At 37.4% G+C, this 12948-nt stretch overlaps 1 protein-coding gene and 1 long non-coding RNA gene across 3 annotated transcripts; both read right to left on the bottom strand.

Moving 5' to 3' along the window:
- Positions 1 to 596: 596 nt before the first annotated feature.
- LOC140946932 (uncharacterized) lies at positions 597 to 6600 on the bottom strand. Of its 2 annotated transcripts, XR_012166883.1 has the most exons (4): positions 6555 to 6600; positions 5481 to 5583; positions 2362 to 2454; positions 597 to 704 (listed from the first exon to the last, which is right to left on the bottom strand). It is a non-coding gene; the product is annotated as an uncharacterized lncRNA (long non-coding RNA). The 2 variants fall into 2 exon arrangements; XR_012166882.1 differs by lacking the exon at positions 6555 to 6600 and having other exon boundaries at positions 5481 to 5706.
- Positions 6601 to 10551: 3951 nt separating this feature from the next.
- Positions 10552 to 11867, bottom strand: LOC140946558 (uncharacterized; the record flags this gene model as incomplete). The annotated part of the gene is made up of 2 exons (XM_073395685.1): positions 10552 to 11479; positions 11724 to 11867. Coding segments are annotated over 2 exons (669 nt in total), but the record flags the coding sequence as incomplete, so codon positions are not given.
- Between the last annotated feature and the right edge of the window lie 1081 nt (positions 11868 to 12948).

Genomic DNA, 12948 nt, shown 5'->3' on the forward strand with positions numbered 1-12948 from the left:
GTCAGGATTTCCATAATAAGGTAGCAGTGTTCCAAGTTTTTTTAACCTCCGCCGTCTGGTTAGCTCAGTCGGGAGAGTGCCGGTCTGCTGAGCGGGAGGTTGCGGGTTCAAACCCCGGCCGGGCGAACACTCAGGTTCTTTAAATAACTGAGAAGAAAGTGTTGCCTTCGTAATGACATCTGAAAACGGTTAGACTTTGTAGTCTTCTCGGATAAGGAATAAAAACCGTAGGTGCGACAGGACTTATCTGGTACTTGTCCGACCTAAAAGAACCCACACCACTGTACACTGGAAAGAATATTGGACGTAAACCCCGGTGGTGTGACCAACCTTTTCTGGGCTGGGTGGGTTATTTCCCTCAGAAGTCAAAATGGCTACCTATAGATAGTATATGTATAGCTTCCTGGATTTGCTGCTTAACTAAATGGGAAACTAAAAGGGTAAGTGGCTTTAGAAATGCAAACTCTGCATTGTTCCATTAACACTTCCAACTGTCCCAAAGGGTTAAACTATTCAAAAGGGCGTGCAATTCGCGCGGAAGGACTTGCTCATCCAAGGTTTTTAATATTGTTATTTATTTTCATTTTTTAACTTACCTAAGCAGGTCATTTCAATTTCTCTGGCGATTTCTTCCATTAACTCTCTGTTCCTTTCCCGCTCTTTAATAAACTCCTCTTCTTCTTTATTCATCGGAACGGGACAAACTGGAAAGCAGCAACACATACGAACAAAAAATTTCAATCTGTAAGCTAACCGCATTTTATCAACTTTGCAAAACAATAATAAATATAACAATTATTATAATTGTAATAAATAATAAAATAATAGAAAATGACGATAAAATAATAACAATAAGAATATTTAATAACTTTAACGATAACGATAATGATAATGATAATGACAATGACGATAATAATAATAATAATAAAATAATAATAATATTATTATTATTAGAGCATAGTACATACATACATACATACATACTTTATTGGCTCGTCCCCACGGGGCTTTTCAGAGTCAATTTACATTACAAAATTATAAACCAAGTACGTGACAATAAGAATATAACAATGATAAAAGAAGACAAAGGTCAATAAAATTAATTAAATTAATTAAATAAAGCAGTCATTAAGAAGCTTTTGCCTGAGTAAACACTTGAATTCCGTCACGGATGGGCTAAGTTTGAGCGCAGGCTGCAACTCATTCCAGAGAGAGGTTGCTCTATATTGAAAGGTCCTTTGGCCGCTGGCAGTGCGGAAGAGTGGTATGTTCAAAAGTTGAGAATTTCTCGTATTCCTTGTCGAGACGGCGGATCTTCCAACGAGCTTTGATGTCAAATACTCCGGAGCACAACTCGTCATGCACTTAAAAACCAGAACAGCAAAACGAAAATAAAGTTGTTGCCTGATTGGTAGCCAGCGCAAGTCTTTTAGCAAAGGAGTTATGTGATCGAATTTTTTAGCGCCGCTCAAAATACGACAAGCGAAATTCTGTACTGCTTGGAGCTTGTCCAGATTAGTTTGAGTAGTATTGCTCCAAACAGAAGAGCAATAGAATAATTTACTAAAAACTAAGGCATTTATAATAATAATAATAATAATTAGCGCGTGTTTATTAAAAATATGCTTAACGCGGTTAATTTGACCCAAACGTGACATGCATGAGGATACTATCACTAGTTTTGTTTTATCTGGGTTGAGTAAAAGCTGATTATCAAAGCACCAATTCCTAATGCTTAACAAGTCCTTGTTCATTTTTTCTATCGTTTCGTGCTGATCGCGGAGTTGAAATGACATGAGAAGTTTGGTATCGTCGACGTAACACTGCGATGTACAATTTTCTGGTTACAGTCAAATGACTGGACAATGACAGGGGCCAACACCAGAGAGTTGTCCGTCTAAAGAGGTGTTTGTTAAGGAAGAGTTGACTGTATAGCAAATGTATTTCAAATCCATTAGAGAAGAAAAAAATAGCGCAAAGCAATTCATGAACGGACACTGAACGAAAGAAATCTTGCAATATGTTGATCGCCCATTTTTGAAGAGTAAAATTAAAAAATAATAAGACAAATATAATATTATTATATTTGTTTTATTAGAAGTTGTTAACATATTCACCACTTTTACATCGACCGTAAAACATCTTGTTTACCCCCCCCCCCCCCCTTACCCAAAAAAAAAAAAATTTGCATCAGTAAATTGTCTTCAATTTCTCTTATGATGACTGCTTATACTTACAGGAAAAATTGAAAACAATTCTCATGTACATGAAGCAGAGTAGACAGGACGCTGAAATAAAATGGCGACAATCCGCAGGTGTGCAATTAAATTTGTTAGTGATGTCGTGGTTGTTAGTTATTACCTCCATGATTTACATCTTCCTCTGTTATCATCGCGACTGGGAACATGACAACGAAAATAATGATTAATGTTTTCGTGCCTGCCATCTTCCAATCTGCTGAAAAAAAAATAATCATGGTTCATAGAATGTCACTGAATTTATTTCGTGGGTGTTAGAGAGTTAGGCACGCAAAGTTTAATAACCACGAGTTAGCGGGAGGGGAGAGGAGGGGAGGAGAGAAAGGAGGTACCCTGGAAAATAGGCTTTGATAGACTGTGCTCGCAAAAGTAGCATGATATGCTACTTGCAGTGCTCGTATATTTCTAAAATTTTGCCAATAATTCTGCTAGTATTTGTAAATTAAGCTCGTTTTAGCAAAAAAAGGGCAGAAATTATGCTTCTCACTTTTTACTTTAGATTTGTTAAAAAAAAAAAAACACCTCAATGCTTCATGTACAATTAAATGGCAAACTCATTTACCCTGTTTACACCAAGAAAGCCCTTAATTCATTCTCTGACAAGTTAAGTATGAAAACTCAACCAGTAATCAACCAACACGCGGACGTCACCCCAGGTAACGGAGCTTGTTATGTCAATACGTTGAGTCTTGTGGAGAGAGTCCTGAGTCACTTCCTGTTGGACCCAGGTCCCATGAATGTGACAATAAACAGACAAATAAATGAATTCGTTACTTAGATTTGCCTGTAACACAGCTCTCGGACCAAAAACACTGGTTGCATGTTCAATAAATGACAATTTTTGCACTGCAAAATTATACCAAAACGTGCAAATTATGCTAGCGGCGCTTTCTTTAGAAAAATAGATGAAAATTATGCTCGTAGTGACTAATTGTGCCAAAAATTATGCTAGTCTAATCTATCAAAGCCTACCGGAAAATGGCGGTGATGCCACGATGCATAATTCCTTAATAATCTCCCATATATGCATTACCCTGGTCAGGGTAAAAACTGGGGATATCCCTCTCCTGTTTGCAGACAATAACGTTAATTATCTATGAAGCTAATCTACATAATTATATGATCCTATCAGTAACTTCAATAGAAGAGTTACCCCGGAGACAGAGACAGATTATTATAAAGAAGTACCCCAGGGAATTATATAGTCCGTTCGCAGATCACCCTGGCGTTTATTTGATCAAACAAAGTCAATTTTAAAAAGCCTGTTCAAGCTTTCTGGAAGACCGCGGAGACCGGGAGTTAGAACAAAAAAAAATAGAAAAATAGAAGCCAATTAAGCTGCAGTCTTAAAAATACTTCTTTACACTATATCTTTCAACAATTTATTTTTTTATTTTTGAATTTTTGTAAGTCGTGTCCACATGAAATTTTGAATATATTTTCCGAGAAAACATGGATAAAATGAAATGTAAACTTGTTCTATGACACGGTTGATTACTGAAAAAAAATAACTTCTTTCCCTTCAAAACAATGCATTTTTTTTCAGAGAAAGATCCGACCAGCATTTTGCTCAGTCGTTTAAGTTTGATTCTAGTTCAAGTTTCAGAAATATTTCTATCAATAAAAAAAATTGAATTTTTTATTACATAAAATATATCGTCGTTTTGGGGAGAAAATAATTGTAATATAGATCAATAAACAAATAGAGTAAATAAATAAAGAATGGACCGGTCGAAACCCACCAGAGAATAGAGAAACTTATGGCCATCAAGGTTAACATAAATACTAGTTATGAATTATCTACATCATGAAACCGAGTATGTGTTCACAAAAAAAACAAGTGTCTCGTTAGGCGAAGGGAAAGTCTGCTAAGCTTGCGTCTTGTCGCTATGATAAGTCGGTGTTTTTCTGTGTCCAGTAGTGTCAGGGGCACCCAACGGCAATTTTCGGGAAAATATCTGTTCGGAAGACGATTTGAGAACTAGAATTTTCGGAACATTTGTTGTAAAATTTCTTGCTTGCCTGCCTCTCCTAGGATTTTCGAACATCTACAAAATGGTATAATTACCCATTTTAAACGGATATTTACCCTAAAAAAGGCCACCTAGAATTTTCGGGAGCCTTTTCCTGGCTGAAATTTTCGAAAAGGTAAGTTTTGATCCCTATAATTTTCGGATCACTAGACTTTCAGCTAGGGAATCCGAACAGATGAAAAGTTTTTAGCGGATAAAAATATGCCTAAATCTACCGTTTAAATCCTAAAATACGTTCAACAATGCTATGTAAAGTGTTTTGAACTATATCCTCGTTGGGTGCCCCTGTAGTGTCCAAGCAACACCTGATATTTTTCGTTCTTTTTTATTTATATAGCAAATGTCGCTGATGGAGAAAATTTTTGCATTTTTCCGCCGGTCAAGAATTGTAAAAAACATCACTTTCCAGTGAACGCAATCCAATCACTCTAGCTGAAATCGTTATCAAAACCGTGCAACACGGTAGAGCAGAAATAGGACTTTTTTTTCTGAATGGACAAGGTCATTGATACAACGAAGTGCTTCTATGAACCAGCGTGGCGTGAGCGATGAACATGCTAACCGCTGTAAAAGAAAGTCAAGTTCGTGTATGCGACGACTGTCAAAATACAAACAGAGGCTGTCCATGCATTGACGTGAAACATAAAGTAAAAGACTTTTATTGAATTAATAAAAAATACAAAATGAAGAAATACTGAAATGAAAAACAATGTTAAATGTTTCTTTTCAGACGACATCTGCTATTTGTAGATTGAATATCTTCAAAACTTGACGAGAAATATGCAGTTGAAGACGGGAACTTAACATCGATTAACTGTAACGGTAAGCATGTTTTAGCTATCTTTTTAAACTAGAAATTATTTTGAATTAATAATAAAACAATAATTGGATACGGATAGATCTTTCAACCGCTGAAACTAAGGAAGGAAGGAAGGATGGGAGGAGGGAATGAGTCGTGGATGAGAGGAAAACAGACGCGGTGCCCTCTTTACAATACATATTGCATGTATATAACACATGAATATTTTACATACACTGAAAGTGATGCCGAAATAAACAGGAATATTGCACTCACGCCGGTCATGATTATAGTAAGAATATCACTGAAATAGCTAAGAAATAATGTACTAGGAAAGATCACCTCTCGCTTCCATATCATTCTTGTTATTTAAAAGTTTTATTTTCGTACCTCAGATTTTCCAGCTCTTCTGATCAGTTGTATGTCTCCTAACTTTTGGTGGCTAAAAGAGTTCTGACTGCTGTTCGCTTCTTCAATTGTCTGAGTTGTTTGACTGTGAAGATCCAAATACGCCCAGCAATTAAAACTCAAACAAGATTTAACGCAGGATATGTTTCGAGATATTTTCAGGAGGACCCTTCTCCCCCCAAAATATCAAAAGACAGTTTTTTGTCACCTGAGGCGCCGGCTTATCGGGCTGACAAATAAAATGTTGGACCAAAAACAGCAGGCATGATCTCATTTTTATTACTGACGTTAGATGGCCGTTTCAAAAAGCCATCGATCGTTTTGTAATTAATGCTTCATTTTTCCGGTCTTGCCCTAATGGGCATAAATTGACAAATTCCGCCATCTGGTCGCAAAGAGACAAATGCATTTTGTTTTTACAAATATAGTTTATTAACCATATGATTGATGTGTCATGGTCATTTTAAGGAAGAAGTGATACAGAGATGAATTTACTTTTCTTTCTTTCGTAATTTTTAATTCCTTCTGTGGTAACGACAAGTTTCTATTATTACTTAAAATAGTTGTAGGAAACTTAGATTAAGCAAGGAATCCTAGGCAAGTTCCCCCCTTTGGAGTTGCCGCATATAGTCTATAAGATAACTAACTGGACTGTTTAAATCCTTCAGACTCAAATTTAAGGACATCTAAGGGCAAACAGAAATCTAGAAGTTCGAGTTCCGACGAAAACAGCTAAAAACTCACTCGTTTGTTCAGTAGTAAAAAAGATGGGGATCTTCGCTTTCAGGATAAGTTAAACTGTGTAATAATTACCCCTGTAACAGAAACATTAGGGCCATTTATACGAGGAAAAATAAGACGCGTCTTAAATAAGACGCGAACTTTCCGTATAAACGGCACATTTCGTCTAAAATAAGACGCGGCTTAGCTAAGACGCGTCTTATTAGATAAGACATGCTCGTATAAATGGTACAGTTCGCGTTTTATTTAAGACGCGTCTTATTTTTCCTCGTATAAATGGCCCTATTTTATTGAGAAGATATGATAATCACTCACTCGATAAACGCTGAGGTTGGAAGCAACACCCTTGGGTCTGTCTTCAGGGCTTATAAACTTCCCAGTATATCCATATGAAAAAAAGTAAGAAGCCTCAGATTTATTAATAAAGAGTTATATAGACTTATACAGTCGCAAACTCCCAAGGGAGACGTCTGAAAGCTGGGCGCTCACACTGTTCAGTGCCTGTCACAATCCAAAAACTGGAAGTGATTTTGATTGGATGATTGTCAAAACATTCGTATAAATTATACGAGTTATTATTAGAAATTTTAACAGGACCGTAGTTTGATATTCAGCGGATCGTATGCTTGCGTGGAGTGAGTGTGGATTGCAATTTTTTTGTCAATTTAGTGGAATTGTATTCATTTGGAGCGAATTTATCAAACTGTAACGCTAAAATAAAACGTTCAATTCCATCGCTAAACTTTTATATGACTTCTTTTCTTCTTCAGATGTGAAAAACAGAAGAAATTGACCGATGATAAAGGATGTTTTGAAGAGAAAAACATTTCTAAGATATATGACGACATACAAGTCGGTGTTTAGGATTCTACACTAGATGAAAAAACAGAGTAAAAAACGTTTTGGCCTGTTCAAGTAACTTTCTATTTTCAGTAACATTCACGTCATTGAATGAAGTGCACATCATTCCTTTTTTAATAGCCGCAGGATAAAATAAATTCCTTTTGTCTCAAAAAATGCTATGCCGCTAACAAACGTTTAAAGTCCTATGAAAATGTGAGCGAAATTCTTCCTTTTTAATATAGGGAAGAACAGTTTGCGCGAATGCAAGGTGTTTGTAGAAGTCCGATAAAGCATTACTCACTCGAAGGATAATTGTATTCTTATATCAGGTACTAGCAATCGTTCGGTGGTATATAAAGAATATGTGTTCTATTTGACTTCATTAAACACATATCTTTGTACATCTTTTTAATTCAGTGACCTCATGGTAGGGAAAAATACACTTAAATTGTGAAAAAAATATAGTGAAGGCTTTTAAACGTGACCTCACAACCTGCAAACTCCAATTCGTGTTGCGACTTCGCTTACTTAACAACTCGAACCTAACTACTCACAGCGCTAATTCACTGGTGATTAGTGACTTGCCTTGGCATAAAAGTAGAAACAAAATACTAACTACATTACACAGCGTTATTTGGCCTTACGATGTCAACTCGCAATTTCCACCACCAACTTTAACACAAAACCCATCGGCGACTTTAATAAAGACTTAAAATCCAACTCATAAATCCAGCATATCTACAACTCGCTAGTTTGGGTATTAAGCATTTCTGGGGGAAAGGGGTAGAGTGAAGCGAAAAGGTACTTTAACTGTTTGTTTCCCGTAACAGATAATATGTTCACATACGGCGCAGTGGTGTCGATAACGCCGTTTATGATCAAAGTATAAAGATAATCGAAATATTGTAAGTAAAAAACATCTCTATCTTTCATTTATGGTAAAGCGTTTTATACTTTACGTACCTCAAGTTTTCAGCTGTTTTGATCCGCTGTATTTACCAACTTTTGGTTAATAAGAAGCTTCTGACGATCAATGAGGATGTTTTATACTTGAACAATGTTGCTTAATGACGCAAATACGTACAACAATTTTAACTCAAAGGTAACGTTTAACGTGTAGGATATGTTTCAATGCATTTTTAGGAAGATCCCAAATTAGAGCAATTAGAACGACAATTGTTAAGACAACTGTTTGTCAGAACGGTGGCGCCAGTTTATTGCTTATTGATAAAAATGTTTGACCAACTGAAAAACAGCAGGCATGAGCTTATTTTTATTGCTGACGTTTGCTGGCTATTTCAGAACGCCGTCATATTTATTTCCGGTCTGATCCTAATGGGCATAAATTATGAAACAAATTTCTTCATCTGGTCGAAAAGAGACAAATGCATTTTGTTTTAACCTTCGGACGTAAAAGTGCGGGGGGGGGGGGGGGTGCCTCCTCCGATCCCTCTGAGGTTTTTTTTAGTTGAGGTTTTTCCTAGACGATAAAACATTAGCACCTGACGTTTTCAATAGCTTTTCTTTTTTCCCTCGCAAGCATTTGAGAGAGGTTTAGTGATGGTCAGTTACTATAGATACGAGATATGATGCCATAAGTAGCAGATGGTCAAGCCATTTTTGAGTGACAATGCATGTTCTTTCAACTTCTCTCAACAATAACGGTAAAGATTGTGGATAAAATGATGAAAAGTGGTTATCTATGTGTTATTTTATATGTCAAGCACAAAAAATACCATTTCATGGGGTTTTAACCTGATTTTTAATACTTGGTAAAATCTAAGATAATAGAGGATGTTAGCATCGACAACGAGTACGAGTTCTAGAACGCGATCAGCGATTTTGCGTACTGCGCATCCGTTCTGCGCATCTCCACGTTTTCAAGTCGTCCTGTCAAGTTGCACTACGACGAGTTCTCACCAAAAACTCGAAGTGGGTAGAACGACTGGGAAGAGCTGGTTTTCAAAGGTAAATTCCGATCGTTTAATGCAGTTTCTTTTCGTTTCTAGCCTCTCTTTATCATCTTGAACATTCCTTATCTTATGTTTTATGTAAAATACTGCTTTTGAAGTCGAGGAAAAGCAACCGAACGCGATATTTCCTACACAGAGTAAATTTGCATTTACCCGGGAAAGTTGGGTGTCATCGCTAACATAGAAAGCTGAGAAAACGACTTCGAGTACGAGTACGGCTTGAAGTCGTTCTCGTACTCGCACTCGTTGTTGATGCTAACATCCTCTAATGGCCAAGATGGTGATCGTTATTGGTGACGTCACAGGCCTCCAGTAGCGCTACCACTTATAAAATACACCCCATCTTGATAAGGTAATTCCCTTGAAATTGTTCTACTATCAAAGGCTTTCCCGGCTTAAGGCAAAATCGTTTCGAAATACCACAACATATCAAAAACTCTAGGGAGGGGTCCCATCAATCCCCCCTCCCTTGTACTACGGTGGGGGTATGAATTTGCGTACATGTCCGAGAGTAAACAAATATAGGTTATTAACCCTGTGATTGATGTGTCTTGGTTATTTAAACGGCGACCCGATACAGAAATAATTTACAGTACTTTACTACAGTCTATACAAGGTAGCTAATAGGACTATATAAATCCTTCAGACTGAAAATTTTAAGGCATATAAGGGCAAATAGAAATGTAGAAATTCGAGTTCCGACAAAAGCAGCCACAAACTCACTTGTTGACCCAATCGACCTCACATTGCAAGTTGTGGCAGCAAAGTCGATTGATAATATTGTAAACTAACGCCAGCATCAGTTCTTTAAGCCAGTTAGTCCATAGTTAGTACTAACTATGGTTAGTCGAAGAGTCCAGCAACGAAGATGAGGATCCTCGCTTTCCGGATAAGGCAAGCTGTATGATATGTACCCGTTTCACCACCAAAACATTTTATTGAGGCCACATTTCCCCAACTATTTTATTAATTTTTGTTTCATTAAAATGGTTGAAAGAGTTGCGTAATGGGTTACCGGTCGTTTCGATACAAAGTCGTTTCGATACAAGTAGTTTCGGTACAAATTGAAGTCGATTCGATACATACCTTAAGTCGGTTCGATCCACTTGAGGTCGTTTCGATTCAATCAGAACAACTTGCCAACTTTTGAAGATTTAGTCACTACCATTAACAGTTCGTTTATTTTTTGTCTTGAAGAATATGAAATATGATTTAAAATGCTAATTACGACATTTACGGTCGCTTCATCGTTTGGCTGAATTCCTGTTTGCTTAACGCCTTAACTCATTTCACTAACGTTTTGTAACCCTAGAATATCGATTTCTACAGTTCTTGCTACTCTGCTTTTATGTCGAAGCATTTTTTTTTGAAGGGGGATCAACAGCACTGCCTCAAGACGGGATCGGGAACAACATGGAAAAACGCCGCCATCTTGGTTGTTGCACGTGCTTAAGTATCATGAAATGGTTGCTAAGCTCAATTATTTCGTACTCTGTGAATACATTACTACCATTATACTTTTTATTGCTAACAACTAATGTAAGCTTACTTATTACACGCGGGGACGTGTGGGTCGTCCTAGTGACACCCGCCCCTTTGAAAGTCAATGTTAAATGTTGTTAAGCTAAATAAGAAAGCGATGCCAATGTACTTATTACACGCGGGGACGTGTGGGTCGTCCTAGTGACACCCGCCCCTTTGAAAGTCAATGTTAAATGTTGTTAAGCTAAATAAGAAAGCGATGCCAATGTACTTATTACACGCGGGGACGTGTGGGTCGTCCTAGTGACACCCGCCCCTTTGAAAGTAAATATTAAATGTTTTTTAGCTAAATAAGAAAGCGATTCAAATATATCTAGTTTCAGTCCCAAATTCTAACCTAATCTTTGCTTGATATCTTCACTGGCTGGGTGCAATAAGATAAGAGATCGCACTTAGGAGTTGCTTTGCGCTTCTCTCTCCGTTCCTAAATTCCTCCCATAGGTTAAAGATCTTGGTTTGGAGATTCCGGAATTGTCTACGCTGAATTCGTTTTAGCTTGCGCTCCGAAACGAGTCTCATCTGAAGGGATGTCAACCTTGCCTCTCTATACAGAAATTTTACTAACAAGTAGAATGGTAGCCCAGACTTGCCTGATGCCCGACTGTTTAAACCCCGGTGCCAGCCTTCTAAGTCGTTGTTGGTCCGAACAGATTGCATAAAAACGGACCAGGAGGACGTTGGCCATATTCTGCTCTCGATCCATGTTGACTTCACGTATTGGGAGAATTCCTGAAGAGTGGGAGTGGGAGCTTGCCTCTCTAGCCGGTGGAACATCGGTTCAATCTCCTGGTCCGGTAAGTAGGGCAAGGCCATCATTTTTCGTAGAAATCTATGGGTACCGGGATCGTTGCAGTACGCACTCTGTAACCCGAGCTCTTGAACCTAGGAGAAAAAAAAAAGGGAAATTAAACGAAATTGGTCTTGCTCCTCATTAGTTAGAATATGTGTCACTCAAAGATATTCACTACATGGCTTGTTCAAGGTAATCGGCGAAAAATTTTTGAAGTCTTCTTACTCAAAGATATTCACTACATGGCTTGTTCCCACTAATCGGCGAAAATTTTGAAGACTTATGATTTACGGATATATTTTTTAGTTAAACAGTTTACAATAATTTCTTACTAACCTTTCTCCACAGTGCTTGGGTCATATGAAAGGCACAACCTCTGATGTCCACATCAGGTAGTAACTGGCCTATTGCGGACCAAAGAGCCTTTTCAAAGTCTATCGTAATCCTCTTCAACGAAAGGGAACTTGGTAGCAAGTCAATAATTCAGACTTGTAAAAAGGAAAGGCGAGGAAGGTCTTCTGAAAACCTGCAAATTTGGCAAAAATCACAAAAGTAACAATTTTATTTTATTCAGCAGCATCAACAACAACAAAACACGCTAACAAATATCGCAAGAATAACAGGAATGAATAAAGCAAAAGTTAAGACTTATAAAGGAGAATGGCAAAGAACGCCCTCTAACCCTTGCACCAAAAGTCTGGTTAAAAGCCTGGTGAGCCTGGTAAACCCTGGTTGAGCCAGACTTACCAGGCTTTTGACAATTATCAACTAAAATTGAAAGCCTGGTTATAATTTACCATGAAAGTCTGGTAACTCAGGTCTCTACTTATCAATCCTAACCAGAAATGCTAGGCTAGTCTGGTTTTACCAGGCTTTACTGGTAGGCCTGGTTGAAATTTTCCACCTCAAAAGCCTGGTAAGCCCAGTTGAAGCAAGGTTTTCTGGTGAATCTGGTTTAAAATTTCCACCTCAAAAGCTTGGTAAGCCTGGTTTAACCAGAGTTTCCTGGTAGCCCTGGTTAAAATCCCCTACCTCAGAAGCATGGTAAGCCTGGTTTAACCAGGGTTTCCTGGTAGGCATGGTAAGCCAGTGGTTCTCCTGGACCTTTTTCTAGTAATCTGGTTTAATTTAAACCTTAAAAGCTTGTTAAGCCTGGTTGACAATGACAAATCATAAAATATGTAAACAAAGGACAAAACGATAACAATGTTTTTCCCTGGCTTTCGTGATAAAGTTAAAAATATCATGTCAAGAGGCAAGAGCTGGGCTGAAAAGTACACGCTACATTTTTGAAGGTACATTGTACAGTAATAATGTTTCAATAAAGAAGCATCTTCATAGGCCAAAAATAAAATTTTATTGAAAAAAAGGCAACTAAAAATCGGCAACAACAAATATGATTATACATCTTGAACATTAATAGTTTATGGTATTACCCTGAGTTTTCAATCCATTTAACATGAAGAAATACAGTCATGTACTTGTTGTAAACATGCATTTAGGATGCTAGCAAGACATTTATGAAAAAATACATACATATGATACAGTGTTGAAGGTTTAA

This window comes from Porites lutea, chromosome 8 (genome assembly GCF_958299795.1).
Source record: "Porites lutea chromosome 8, jaPorLute2.1, whole genome shotgun sequence".
NCBI lineage: Eukaryota > Metazoa > Cnidaria > Anthozoa > Scleractinia > Poritidae > Porites > Porites lutea.